Below are 14,833 nucleotides of genomic sequence, written 5' to 3'. Positions count from 1 at the left end.
GTAAATCACAACAATAAAATTTTGCTCTTTGCTTCTGGAGGAACACCCTGTAACAAATAACAAGAGACACCCGGAAAGCAACAGAAAAGGAAGCAAAAACCTGAAATCTGAACAAAATGCAGAAAGGGGGAAATTAGAGACATGGGCTTAATACTTAAAAAGCTAAAATGAATGAAGCAATTCATGGAGTAGTAGGTCCTATTTGTCCTGGCTCTTTCAGGAATATACTGAAAGTGGTTTTGGAGACAGCAGATTCTGGGATATGGTGGGAATTCACAGGTTGGCACCGGCTGGAACAGCTGAGTTTGAAGGCACTCTGCAGACACAGGGGTGCTGGGGGCCCTGAATCACATTTACAAAGTCTTTGTATTGTATTTTTAAAAGCTAGTCAGCAAAATCTGTCACTGCCAACCACAAAAAAAAAAAAAAAAAAAGCTACACTTAAACACACACTCACACACACACATACACACACACGTACAACAGCACACACAAAAATGTGCAGATCTGTAACATTTTTTCACAGCTGATTAAAAAAAAAAAAATACTACCATTCTCCCCCAGAATCCCCTTTGATACAGTAGGTAATCAAAATAGATTTTTTTCCCACAAATATCAGCAGACACTTCCTGGCACCCCACACTGTATTGGCATCAGTGTTAACAGTCCCAGTTCACATGTGCAATACTTCAGCTTGGTTACACTGTAACAAGAACCCAACTTTGCATAGACATCCTCAGAATCATAATCAGTCCCTGGGTTGCCCTTCCAAGCTGGCAGAAAAGGAACCCCGGGTCTTAATTTCCAAATAATCCTGGAAAATAAGGAAAAAACAAGTTTCTTCCCCTCCTCTGGCTCCTTCATATGGATTTCTTGGACCTCTTTCCTTGTATTTAGAACATGGAACTCTGAACAGTTGTTTGGGGGAACCCTCCCCCACTGCCTCCTCGTTCCTTTCACTTCCTCCACCTCCCCACCCCCATTTTTTTTCTTCCAGGCTTGAAACTTTTGCTTGCCGGTGTCAAGCAGCCAATACAGCGCCTTAATGGCTACTTAAACGGGGAAATATGCATGAACCGAAATCAATGAGGAACATACACGCTGCACAGAGCCACATTTCCATCAGGGTCTCGGATGGTCAGCAACGGACACCCCCTCGAACCCCGGCTGAAGGCTGGGGATGCTGGCCACAAAAGTCAGCCAGGTTCCTCTGACATCCCGGGCAATACAAAGTTGTCTCCAATCTCAAAGCAAGAAGACAATCACATTAAGAGAATCGGGTGCTTTTGGCTTTGTGCACAGAGCGTGGCCAGCGCCCGGCAGCCGGCGGCGCCTCACAGGATCACGCAGGCCGAGCAGCAGCCCTCATCGCCGTTGGGCTGTGCCGCGTAGTTCATCTGCCTCACAATCTCTGCGAACAGCTCATCCACTGAGGCTTTGTTTTTGGCCGATGTCTCCATGAAGGGGCAGCTCCACTCCTCAGCCAGGGCCTTGCCCTCGCCGTAGGAGACCTCACGTTCGCCCTCCAAGTCCACCTTGTTTCCTACCAGGATCATGGGTACGCGCTCGTACCGCTTCACGCGGATGATCTGGTCCCGCATGGGCTTGATGTCCTGGAAGCTCTGCTGGTTGACCAGGCTGTAGACGAGGATGAAGCCCTGGCCATTCTTGATGTACAGGTCCCGCATGGAAGCGAACTGCTCGGTGCCCGCCGTGTCCAGAATCTCCAGCACCGACGGCGACGAGTCTACCTCGATCTCCTTGCGGTAAAAGTCCTCGATGGTCGGGTCGTACTTCTCGATGAAGGAACCTGTCACGAACTGCACCGTGAGCGCGGACTTGCCCACGCCGCCCGAGCCCAGCACCACCACTTTGTACTCTCTCATGGCTCCGTCGGCGCCCTCGTCGCGCCTGCCGCGGCCCCGTCGGGGCTGTGCACCGAGGAAGGTTGGGATGGGCGGGTGGACTTCTTCTCTTCCTCAACTCCTCAGGAAAAACCCCGGCGAGAGTGGCCCGGGAGTACGGGCTCTCCAATGGGCTATCAGAGCGCCGCGCCGGGCCGGCCAGCGGCGGGGGCGCGTCCCGGAGGCGCCGATCCCGGGCCCCGCTGCAGCTTTAGCGGAGGACCCTGAGGACAATGCGCGCAGCCGGAGCAAGACTACGGCTGGAGCTCCTCGCCACGGCAGCCTGGGAGAGCCGGGAGGTGGTGGCGGCGGCGGCTTGCAGAGGCGGCTGCTAATTGCGCGTCTGGCTGGGACACGCGTGGCATGAGTCCCCGTGGAACATGCGCCCAGCTCCACGGCCCATCATTCTCTCTCTCTCTCCCGCAGCCTCCGCTGGGCGAGGGCTTCCTACTCGCCGCGCGCAGCCCGGCCCTCCGCCCAGCCGAGCATGCCCAGTGCGCTGCCCGCGGCGCCCCGCCCGAGCTCCGCTCCAGCTTTTCTGCAACGCTGGGAGGAGGCGTGAGAGAGGGTGTGGCCAACCGGGAGGGGCGGGACGGCGCGAATCTTGGAACTGGGCAGTTCGCCTGTGCCCGTGGATGGGAAGCTCCCAAGCCGAAGCTACCTCCTTCAGGGCTCTGTGAACCTCTTATGGGCGCACTGGGCAACGGCAGGCTGTGACCATCTCGTCAGCTTGCGCTGGTAAAGGCGGATAGACACTTGTCCCCGATCCCAGACCGTTGTGCGCTTCTCATACACCTGTAGGGCATTGCTCAGGCCGGGAAAGGTAGCAGAAAAGCGTGTCCCCGCTTGGCCCGGTGTTCCCGCGTCACTTCCCTAAGAGGAACCTCAGCCTGAGTTCCTGTCGGGATGAGTAGCTAGGAGTGAAAATTAGTGGGGTGCAGCAGCCTTCAGGGTAGGAGTCGCCCAGCCACCCAACCTCCCCTTTGGCTGGAGCCAAATCCTGGCTAGTGGATCCAGCCCCGCGGAAGGCCCGCGGCTCCCGCACCTAGTCAGGGCATGCTCAGTCGGTGGAGCAGGTTTGGGGCTTGCAAGTAGGAAGGTTTCGCACCGCACACCCACACGCCAGCTCAAATTACCTCTCCCAGACTCCTAACTCATTGGTCCCAGGATGCTAGTCTCACACCCCCAAATGTTTTCCCATTGGCTATTGCCGAGGTTTTGTCACTTTAGACAGCTTCATTGGCTGGAAAGTCGCCTACGCTCAGGATTGGTTATTTATAGAGATTGAGTGGTGAGGCGGAGGCCCAGCTGTTCCTTTTCCACTGCTCCCCGCCCCCTCCCACCCACTGCCGGGGCCTGTAGATCTGAAGCTGAGAGGGAGAGAAAAGAAGGAATTTAGGCGGAGTGCTCAAAACTAAATATAGTCCTTTGTTGGTGTTCTGGAGGGAGTCTGTCTTCTTCAAGTTCAGTCACGACTGTCCCTTAAAGGGAGTAGCTAGGGCTCCTTGCTGCTCCCGGTCTGCAAGAAAGCCCTAAGTTTCTAACTTAATCTTTGCCGGGAGAGGGCTGGATGAGAGATGAGCCATCGGGAGCTTGTGGCAGCAGGGCATGTGGGGCTGCCCAGGCTTGTCTCACCCAAGCTCTGCATGATGGGGGCGGGCAGTCGCAGGACTTGGCTCCGCTCAGTTGCAATAGGATGCGAGGTGACGCCTGGACTTGTTTCTAGTTCCTTGCTTGGAGAGACGTCGAGACCTGTCAGCGCACTACTCTGGCAGCGGGCGCCCTGGGGCGCGGAGGGGGTGGAGATAGGATTTGTGTCAAGTCAACCCTCAGCTCAGTGGCCAGCCTTATCTGCTGCCCCTAGCCTCCGCTTTAACCGTCCTCACAGGAGAGAGAAATGCTGTCCTTACAGGAGAGAGACACGGGCAATGTGTGAACCTGCTCCAGACTCTTGGCTGCAGGGCCTAAGTGGGTATCGCAAGCGCCAGAAGAGCCAGGCAGGACCTCTGTATAATCCTGGCCTTAGTTTGACGGTGATCCTTGGCTCTGCCATTTACTGGAGAAAGAGTTTTCATGGTCGACTACTGACTGCTTCGATATAATTACGCTTATATAATTCTTCAGAGAATTATCTCTAAAACAAGCTTTAATATAACTGGGTAGAGCCGTGCCAACATTATGCCAGAGTTTAATGTCAGCCAAGTATTTTGCATGCACTATCTCAATTATCCCTCATAATAATAATTACTTCTACGCCCATTTTAAAGATGAAAAAACTGAGGCTCCCAGATGTCCAGTAGCTTGACTAAGAGTGGCAAAGCCGGGATTACAACCTAGGTATTTGACTGTAGAGCAGTCAAACCTCTCCCAGTCCTTTCCAGAAAGGTAATCCCCAGCTTTTCTTCTCACGTGGACTTTAGTCACAATGTAATCAGATGAACTTCTAAGTCAAAGCAGGGGGACCCTCTGCCATGACCATGCTTTGCACTCTTCGACAGAGATGACATCTCTTTGGATGGAGCTTCCTCTTCTAGACTATGGCTCTGAGGGACTGGGACTCTGACATACCTTCCCATGTGGTACCTAATCCATCTCCAGGATCTTTTGAGGACTCATATCCAATTAATAGTTCTTTATTGGACTGTGTACTTTATTAAGGTGCTGTGAGGCCCCTTGAATACTGGGAGAAGGGACAGTTGGAGTCACCGTTGTTCTGGCTCCTTCCAGCCCAGCCCTTTGAAGGAGTCCCAAGTATTCTGAACTTAACACCTGGATGTACAGGTTCTGGTGAAGATGTATTTGTTCGAGGGTGAAGGCTGATCTCATCTTGCCAGTTTGTTTATCTTGGTTGATAACTTTAATCCTGTTAATGTTATTTAATCTTAGTATCTGTGATGTCTATAATTGGTTATCAACTTGACTACATCTGGAATGAGCTACAATTGAGAAATGGAGGGCCCACCTGTGAGAGATTTTTTTTGGGGGGGGGCTTGGTTCAAAGTGGGTGAATCTGCTTCTAGTCCAGACCTCTGAGGTAGGAAGACATACATCTTTGATCTGGATCTTGAGCAGGAAGACACATCTTTAATCTGGACCACACCGTATAGCTGAAGTCTGTATAAGGACATAGAAGAAGAAAGCTTTTGCTCTTTATCTGCTTGCTCTTACCTTACTAGAACATCCACTCCTTCAATGGCATTGGGGCTTATTTATTTGGGATTCCAGCATATATTGAAGACTAACCGAGACATCTAGCCTTGTGGACTGAGCAACTGCTGGATTCTGGGACTTTCTGTTCATAGCCAGCCATTGTTGAACTAGCTGGACTTCGGCCTCTATGTCATCCCAGTACATCCCCTTTATAGTAGAGAGAGTCATTCTGTGAGTTCTGTTTCTCTAGAGGACTCTGACTAATACAGTAGGCCTCTAGGCCCACAAAGGTGTGGTTTTTTATAACCTGAAAGAAAATGCCATAACACAAACCTTGGTCCAAAGAAAATGATATCCTGATGGCCAAGCCTCTGAGTCTTGGATTGCTGGAGTAAGGAGAATTAAGAATCCACACTGTCTTTAGTGGCCACACTAAAATAATGTTGTCCAAGAGAGAGATGCTCAAACTCCAAAGGGCAAATGCTTCTATGAAGAAGACATTATCTTCTGGCAACATGAGAAGGAAAACCGTTTTTGGAAAACAGTCTGAAGGAAACCAGATAAGGGCAGCTTAACCTTTGAGATGCTGTGTTAACAGAAGCCCATTCGTGACCTTCGCACACACAGAGCAGTTGCTAAGTTCCTTATGAGATGTGTCTGGGCCTGCAAGGGTACCACGAAGGCTACCGGGTGGATCTACAAAGCTTCAAATAGAAAACAGGTCAGTGGCCCAGCCCATTCATCCAGTGGAGCTGATTTCATGATGTTCACAGATTTCCCAGAGCTAACTGCAGGTAAAAATTTATTCTAGATAAAGTCTTCTAATTTTGAGAATACCTAAAGTTGGTGGCGACTATATCATAATTTAAAAGTAGAAGATTAATGGCTTTGCAGAACTCTCAAAAGATACATGTCAATTAACTGAATTTATGATAATAGAACCATCTAGTTGGCTTAGGGGTTTATTAAAGATAGTTTAAAATTAGCCAACATAAAGGTCCTCTGAAAATACTTCTAAGTTAGGCAGTCATCGCCTCATATTGTTTGTGTTACACTTAGGATGGCCAACACACTTCATGTGGCTTCATATAAAATCCTGTTACCTGTTGAGCAGCCATGTTGTAAGAACAAGTGCTTGACCAGTCTTGATAAGATCTTGAATCTTTGTTATCTTAGAGCCATCAGGGATATCTTAAAACTGTAACTATTATCATAACTAATTCATGAGTCTTATTACTGCATGCCTATCTGGGTTACTTGTGCTCTGGTCTCTTTTTTTCTTATTTCAATTATTCCTCAAAATAATGTGCATGAAAATTTTTAAATTAAACAACCTCTGAAAAATTATTCAAGATCTACAAAATCTATAAATATATATGTATTTGGGAGAATCAAATCAGCCGTTAATCTCATTTGTCTCTTTTTATCAGTTTGGTATTGCATAGTAAGCTCAACAAATAAATTAATATATGTGTTAATATTGAGAATAAAATCCACTGATCTCAATAAATAAGTTTCACTGTGCTGAGATGTCCTGACAGACTAAGCTGGTTCAGCAAACTGACCCAGTATATTTGTATGCATCCCATCATATGCATGTTTTGAATGGCTTGGCATATGTAAATCCTTTTAGCCAACAAGGTCAAAGTCCCTTTTCTTAAAGGTACATGATCTGACCTTTTCTCTCAGGTCTCAGATTTGCCAGAGATCCTCATGTATGTGGAAGACCTGTATTCCTCCTGAAGCCTGTACCTTCATGTGACAAAGATACAAAGGAAGCTCCAGGAAGGGGGGTTTTAGAGAGATTTAGTTGATCTAGCTTTTCTTGCTTGAAAGTGCCATCTCAAACCCCTGTTTGTCTGTTTAAGAATCCTCTCCTCAGAATGTTCTGTTCCAGAGAACCAAATATAGAAGTAGGAGAAATTGCTTAGCTCCATTACAAAGAATTTTCCTCCCTTTCTTTTCCCCTGACAAGCCAGTAGATGAAAGGAGCTCCCCTCTACCCCTGCAGGGATGAGAGCGCTCCACTTCCCCAGACACAGTTGAAGCCTATCAGCCCTCCGCAGCAATGGCTCCAGCAAGTCTTTCAGCCTGGGCTTCTGAGAGAGACAATGAGGGCCTGTGTTAGGAAGAGGAAGTTTCACTTGTAAATTGTCATTGGCATTGGGGTCTGCTTTAGAGAATCCGCCTAATGGGGACTCTGTTTTACTGGGAATTACATAATTGAGCCATCATGAGGTTGTATAAATGATCTGTGAGCCACAGTTTGGGAAGTCTGTACCTGAAAGTGGAAAATGGTTTCGTGGTTGTTGTTTTCAGGTCTGGTAGCAATGCCTGAGGGAAAATATATCTAAAGTCTTAAGTACCAAAAGATTACTGTTATTTCATTCAACATTTGTAATAAGTTTGCATGACTACAGAATATACTTTAAAAGTTCCTTTCTATTAAAATACCTTATTGTTGTATAGAAATAATTTTATGGAATGAAAAAGGAGTAACCCTGGAAAACTAATAAAATATTTGTGGGTTTTGGGCAAGCTGCATATTCTAAGTTAGTGCTCCAAACATTTTATGTAAAGAGCCAGATCATAAATATGTCGGGTTCTGCAGACCAGACCACCTCTTCACTACTTCTAGATTCATCTAGCATACAAGCCTCCTTAGACAGTATGCAAGTAAATGGTTGTGGCGGAGTGCCAGTAATACTTCCTTTGTGGAAACAGGTGGTGGACTGCACTTGGCTTGCAAGCCCGTGGTTTGTGGATTTCTAAGCCATGAATTGAAGGGAGTAGGAGAAAACCCCTTATTTGTTGCCACACTGTCTTTAAATAGAAAATGAACTACGAGCTGTCAATAGATGTCATTACACTTTGGCTATAGTCAATGGGAAAATGCCAGTAAGATATTGACTATATATCAACAGATGAAACGCCACTTACATAGTTTGCAAATGCTCATATTGCTATTCATACAAAAATGTCAGTCATTATCCAGACTTCATTATTTTTATCTTTCATGTGTATTTTTAATTGTTAATTATAGATTATATTTGCTATGTAACACATATTACATATATAATACATATATTGCATAACTTTATATATTTTTACTGCCATTCTTATATATATATATATATATAATCTTGAAAATAATTTAATTTATGATTAGCTTTTGATTTTAAATGGCTTTTAAAATGCAATTTTAAAAATATTCATTTTCTGATTTCGCCTTTTTCCTAGTGGCCTTGCTTTGTGGGTTTTATGTCACAGACATAAAGACCTCTTAGTTTCATAAGCTTGTGTTTTCTTTAGTAGTGCTTGTGTGTTGGCTTGCTATTCAAATGGAGAAGTAAGTTGGTGAGCCAGAAACCTGAGTAGTAGGATGCCCATGGAACAAGAGCTTCTGAAGAGACAGAGAGAGGAACTACAAACGTGGACCACAGGAGGAAGCTTCCTTCATACGGAATGAGAGAGAAAAGCCAAGCGACCTGAACGTGAGCTGACAGTCCCAAAAGTTGCAGCACTGCAAATAGCCTCAGCATCAGTAAAAATGGCAGTGTACCTGGTGAAAAGGGGAGCAGGCAGATGTGGGTGCGGAATCCCCGAAAAATCAAGGCAGTTTGTCACACTGCCAGTGCCGCACATGGCGCAAAGATGCTCAGTTACTAAATTTGGGTACATGAATTGATGAAAATGCCAAGTCACTGTCTCAGAAAATTTAGATATTGATAATTCCTTGCAAGTGGATCAGATCAAAATCAATTGAACTCTCAGAAGGCTTTTTTTTTTTTTTTTGAAACACATACAAATACGTAATTATGAAACAAAGTATACATGTCCCATGTGTCTGTAGCCTTAGTGGAAGTACATTTGTAACCCTGTAATCAAAATTCCAACACAAATAGAAAATTAAATGAATTAAGAAAATTGTCACAAAGTGATCTTTTGATTTATCTTTCTATGAAATAAATGATAACTTACAATAAAGCCTGACTAAACTTTCAGAGAATTAGTCATTTTGAGTAGCTCTTTTTTAATTATTGTCCACAAAATGTTTATGCTATATGAGATATTGTCACAGTAAGAAAAACATTTATATCCTTTTTAATTATGTAAGTGGTATATCCTTGTCATATAAAATTCAAGGTATTTAGAAATGTGGGAAAAATAAAAACAGATCCTTTACAATATACTGTAATGTTTTGGCTAATAGTCTTATCATTATAGAATTATTTTCTGTACAAGGTTAGGTCTCTCATGACTTGACTTAAAGCTCAATTTAGACTACATATTCTACAAACAAGGATTAATTTAAGAGTCCTAAATACCGGCTTAGTGGATAATTTTCTTCTTATTTAATTATCTCTTTATGGGAATTTCTTTCTACTTTTCTAATGTTATTACAATCAAATATTGCCCAGAAATTGCCTTATTGACAAAGTCACCGACCCAGCCTGTTTGGAACTGTTAACTGCCTGTTTGTCTTGAATATGGGATAAAGGGCATTCAGGCTTATGACCTCTGGGGCAGCAGAACATGGCTGCCTGTTTGTATAATCAGCTAGCTGGTCAAGAGCTTTCGGCGCATTCCTCCCAGTGCTCTCCGGTATGTTAGCGCCATTCAATGCACTGGTCCTGATTTCTGCATTACTCACACATTTCTGCTCTCATTGTCAGAACCCACCCAGGCTTCTGTCTGTTTTCTCTAAGAGGCTTAAAAGAAATCTGCCTCTTACTTTTTTGCAAATTTTGTCCCAGTATGTCTGGGACATGTCTTTTCCTCAACTCTGCTGGTTATAGGGAAAACAGGGTTATTTTTGCTGACATGATTTCAAACCAAAATTTTCTTGAGTTTCTATGTTGTACTCCACAACTTTACTCCAACTTGGTTCTGAACACACAGCACACTTTGCCTTCTGAAGGCCTTCATGTTAAACAGTGCAAACAGACACAGACAGAAACACCTCACCGCAGATGCAAGATTATTGTATGAGTTTCAGGAAAATTTCCTTTTCTATAGAGTCATTATAGTTTAAGTATGGAAAAAAGATAAAACACTTTTGATATTTCCCTACCATCCTTCTTCTGCATCTAAGTACCAATTTGTGTAGTTTGGGGGTTGCATTATGCCCAAATGCTTTATACTCAAAATGGCTACATGAGATGCTGAATTGTGTTTCATAAAATATTGTTAAATTAATTTTGGCTTGGGATTAGGATGGAAGTTCCAACGACTTAACTAAACATATTTTGGCTGTTTTGTAAGATGTGGTTTTTTTTCAAAGCAGTGTTTTCAGTATTGATGATCATAAAATAAATATCATTCAACTCAATAAAACATTGAAGATGCTCTCTGTCTTGTGATATCAAACACTCTGCCAAAATTTAATTCTTTATGTAAAAATATAACCCAGCACATTCATCTTATTAGTATGGAAATTTGCTTTCATCTTTAACAAATGGTAAATTATATGTATAGCAAAACTATTTTAGGATAAATTTATGTTTTTATATCAGTAAATGTTTGATTTGCATATCCATTTTACATTCCTATATACCCTAATTTGCATAGAAATTTCTCAGGCAAAAAGAGTGTGACAATGTAACAAAGTTTAAGGAGCCCTGCCCTGTTCTATAAGGGTCCAAATTACCTTTGGGAAAACGCGATTCAGGTTTAGAAGTGTGACCAAAGGATGGCAGAAATCCTCAAAGGAAGATGCTAGTTAACTACAGGCTTTAAAAAAAAAAAAAAAAAAAAAAATCAGAGAGAACATCTTGAAATTGCCACAGTTTTTGCAGGGAGAAGAAATAAATGATTTTGGAGGAAAAAGCTCCCAAGATACTGGTGATGCTGAGGACATGGATTCCCAAATACTTGGTGCCATGTTTGCAACAAGATAGCTATAGCAGCTAGACCTCACACAGCAGCAGACAAATGCTAGCCAAAGTGACAATCATTTTGGATGTTGACTTCTGTAGTAAAAAAGTGTATATATATATATATAAAAGTGTATATATATATATATATATATATATATATATAAAAGTGTATATATATATGTAGCAAGGAAAAGCTGTCTAGGGATCCAGGGAAAGGGCCAGCAATAAGAAGACTATACTTTCTAAGTGCTATTTGAGAAGAGGAAAAGGGGGTCTGGACTTACCCACTGCCGTTAAAAACTAAGGTAAAACAACAGCAGTGATGATGATGATGATGATGGATGATTGTGACTGCCTTATCCCTGTAGCAGCTTAATGGAGGAAATTAAGATACAAGGAGAATTGAAAAAACTCTTTAATTTGCCTGTTTCAATTGTTGTCTGGGAGGCTTACTGCCTCTGTCTACTAACCTAGGCCTAGTCCCGGAAGCTTCTAGCCTCCATACAATCTAACCTAGGCCTAGAATGTTTTCAGCCTCTGAGATTTACTGCTTAATGAGCTCAACCTTTCTCGTTCTTTCTGAGCTCTGGGCTGGCTGGTTCAACTTAGCTGTTCTGGTTCAAACTCCTCTCCCAGCTGACTAACTCAATCTGGCTTCCCTCTCCACCCAGAATTGCTCTGCTTGGCCTCAAACTAACTCCAGCAATCTGTTCTAATCTCCTGGCTCATTCAGTCTTCACCTGAGTTCTCTCTCTCTCTCTCTGCAACCCATCTCTCTATTACTGTTCTTGTAAAACTGCTTCCCCTCTCCTCATTCTCTGTGTTGCTGCCTTAAGTAGCTTCCCTGTCCTCTCTGTTCTGAGAGTAGGGATATCCTATTCTGTCAAATCTTTCTCTGATTTGTCCCTTTTTCTGCCGCTCAATTAGACACCGCTTTTAAACATAGGTTCTTCCTTCTACAAACTAACTTTACCTTCATTGTTTCGAATTAAAGGCATATACCACCACGTCTGGACCTAAGATTTTATTTACCTGAAACTTGCGCTGTGCCAGGCTGACCTTGAACTCAGATCGTTTTGCCTCTCTCTCCTGCATTAAAGGCTTGTTTGTATTTTAGCCAGATCACACAGGCCTAGAAGGTCTTTGGATGTGATCTCTTGCCAGAACAGCCATGTTCTGAATTAAACTTCCTCTACATGAAATTGTTTAGAAATGATCAATCAGTAAGCCACGAATGTTTTCTCAATATCCTTTTTTTTTTTTTTTTTTTTTTTTGCCCCTGTAGTGTTCTTTTGACTGTATTTTTAATATCTCCTAAAGTGAACTCACAAAAAAGATTAGGAGTACTTATGACATGACAGGAGGAAGAGAGTCGAATATTTACGGTAAATGTGGTATTTTTTTTTTTTTTTTGCAAGTTTGCTGTCTTATAATTTAAAAACATGACCAAGAGGAATGAATCAGAATGATCATTCCTGTTCCAAGCATTGTTTTCCCTTGCTATCTGTTTCACCCTCAGCAGCTGCAGACCCAGCTCCAGTGACAGCTCACCCTGAGGCAACCTACGCAGATTTCTTTCACAAACCTTAACCATTCTCTTCCATCTTATAGCTCTCCTATCTCACTCACTCCATTTATTGCAACTTTTTAGCCTCTCTAATTACAGCAGAGTCCTTTGAAGTCATTATTCTTTTTGTTTGCTTTTCACGACAGGGTTTCTCTGTATAGCCTTGGCTGTCCTGGACTCGCTTTGTAGACTAGGCTGGCCTTGAATTCACAGTGATCCACCTGCCTCTACCTCCCCAGTGCTGGGATTAAAGGTGTGCACCACAACACCCGTCGAAGTTATTATTATTAATAAACATGAAATTTGGGACAAGCAAGTCATTTGTTTTACGCATAAGTCTTACTTAGATGATTATTTAACTGAAGCTATATAAAAATGACAATCACCCCTCATAAAACATAAGACACTCAAAATTTTAACTATCGGTGTAAGGCCCCAGTGGCGAGTCCCTAAGCAGCCTGAGCTGTTGCCTAAAGAGGCACAGTGTGAGGTCGTCACCAAATGCTTTATGATATTCAGCATTCTCTTTTCTATACAAGAGGAACATCATAGCCATCTTCCTGCAAGCTGTTTCAACATGTTGATGTTAAACGGAGAAGCCTTTTAGGTGTCAAACGTCTCAAATCCCAGTGTTCATCAGAAACACCTCTTCAAACACTGTTTGTCATAATTTTCTTTTATTTCTTTTCTTGGCATTTAGTTCTCACTAACACTTCGGATTCTTCTCATAAACAAGGGGCGTGTACGTGTTCTTGCAGCAGACAGATGGGTGTGTACTCTGGGTTTCTTTTTAACATGAAGAAAATGTTCCTCTTCGCAGCATCTGCATAAAATGTGGAGTTCTGTCACAGCTCTGAAACACAGGCAGTTGTAATCATCTCTACCACACGAGGTGACTCTGCAGGTAATCCCTTTCTCTCTCTCTCTCTTTCTTTCTTTCTTTCTTTCTTTCTTTCTTTCTTTCTTTCTCCTCAAGCTTTGAAATCATAGATTAAGTATGAGATCATAAAGCCAGTATACAAAGCAGTATTTGGGTATTTCTTTTCATCAGTCATTTTCATGGACGCTCTCCAAACATGCTGCCCAGATGGCCACTTCACAAGTCTGTGGCAGCAAAAGCAACCCCGTTGCAAATGTAAGAGAAAAGCTAAAAGAATAGACTCTAAATGTATATATAAATATAAATGTTTTATATTCATCTTCACTCATGATTTCACTGCACAAACCCCCACCCAAATGAATTATGACATTTGGTTGGCAAACATATGGTAACATTCTCAGTGACACAGACATATGGTTAAATCATTCAATGAAAAATGCTACCATTTCCATGGGATAATTCATTTTAATCAACACAAAGACATTACATGATTCTCTTCTTGTTATGCCAAGTCACTGTGCAGAAGGAGAATAAAATAACTTATTCTATAGAGGCAATGACTGTGAGAGAACCTGAAAATTTGCTAAAACATTATTTATGTCCTGTTTGTGCTGTTATTTCCTATTACACTTTTCACCTAATGGCCAGAGATCAAGGCCCACGTATATAATAATTCATGTATTTTATTTCTTGGTAAACCTTTACATACAATTATATGCACCATGGAGCCCAGAGGAACCAGATGGCTTCTTAATCTCTCTCTCTCTCTCTCTCTCTCTCTCTCTCTCTCTCTCTCTCTCTCTCTCCCTCCTTCCCTCCCTCCTTTTTCTCAGTACTTCATATAATTGGATTCATGTCATCTATGAAGCACTGATACTTTTTTTTCTTTTTCCTTTTCTTTTTTTACTTTTTTGGTGCTAGGGGTTGGACCCAGAACCTTGAAGAGGAAAGCATGTGCTCTACCACTGAGCTACACCTCTAACCCAGAAGTCTGGGCCATGCAGAGGTGCACCATCAACCCGTCTTCAGATTAACTGCGAGGCTTTGTCTCTTATCCACAGAGCAAGGAGTTTACCGAAGAGGCATATTATGATCCGGATATGACTTCCAGCTACCTTTGTATAGTTCTCTCGTTAAAAATGGTTTTAATTTTGTTTTGACAAGTTAAGATAGATGAAGGATATTTAAGGATGGTGTAAAACTTATTAGAAATTCAAAGTTTATATCTATAAGTACATTGTAGTCAAATGTAAGTATATCAATATATAGTGGCTTAAATTGTTTCTTGAAAAGACTCTATTTGTAGGTCAGATGGAGCTAGGACTCAAGATCTCCCTGAATCACTTTCCTAGTTCTGAGGTGACAGGTATGCATGCCCAGCTGTGGCTCTTCTTAGGATACTGGTTAGATGGAATCATTTCAGAGAGAACCAGCCCACATATGATTAATGTGG

At 42.8% G+C, this 14,833-nt stretch overlaps 1 protein-coding gene across 1 annotated transcript; it reads right to left on the bottom strand.

The window, feature by feature from the left end:
* Positions 1 to 534: 534 nt before the first annotated feature.
* Rap2b (RAP2B, member of RAS oncogene family) lies at positions 535 to 2,403 on the bottom strand. The gene has a single exon (XM_051157238.1). The coding sequence runs from the start codon at positions 1,884 to 1,886 to the stop codon at positions 1,335 to 1,337; it is 552 nt and encodes a 183-aa protein (XP_051013195.1). The 5' UTR covers positions 1,887 to 2,403; the 3' UTR covers positions 535 to 1,334.
* Positions 2,404 to 14,833: the final 12,430 nt, after the last annotated feature.

The sequence above is a fragment of the Acomys russatus genome, chromosome 15 (assembly GCF_903995435.1).
Source record: "Acomys russatus chromosome 15, mAcoRus1.1, whole genome shotgun sequence".
Taxonomy (NCBI): Eukaryota; Metazoa; Chordata; class Mammalia; order Rodentia; family Muridae; genus Acomys; species Acomys russatus.
This window is presented reverse-complemented; position numbering and strand designations above follow the sequence as displayed.

Bases quoted from the DNA above. Each gene is read 5' to 3' on its own strand.
- Rap2b (XM_051157238.1), bottom strand. From the start codon at position 1,886: ATGAGAGAGTACAAAGTGGTGGTGCTGGGCTCGGGCGGCGTGGGCAAG.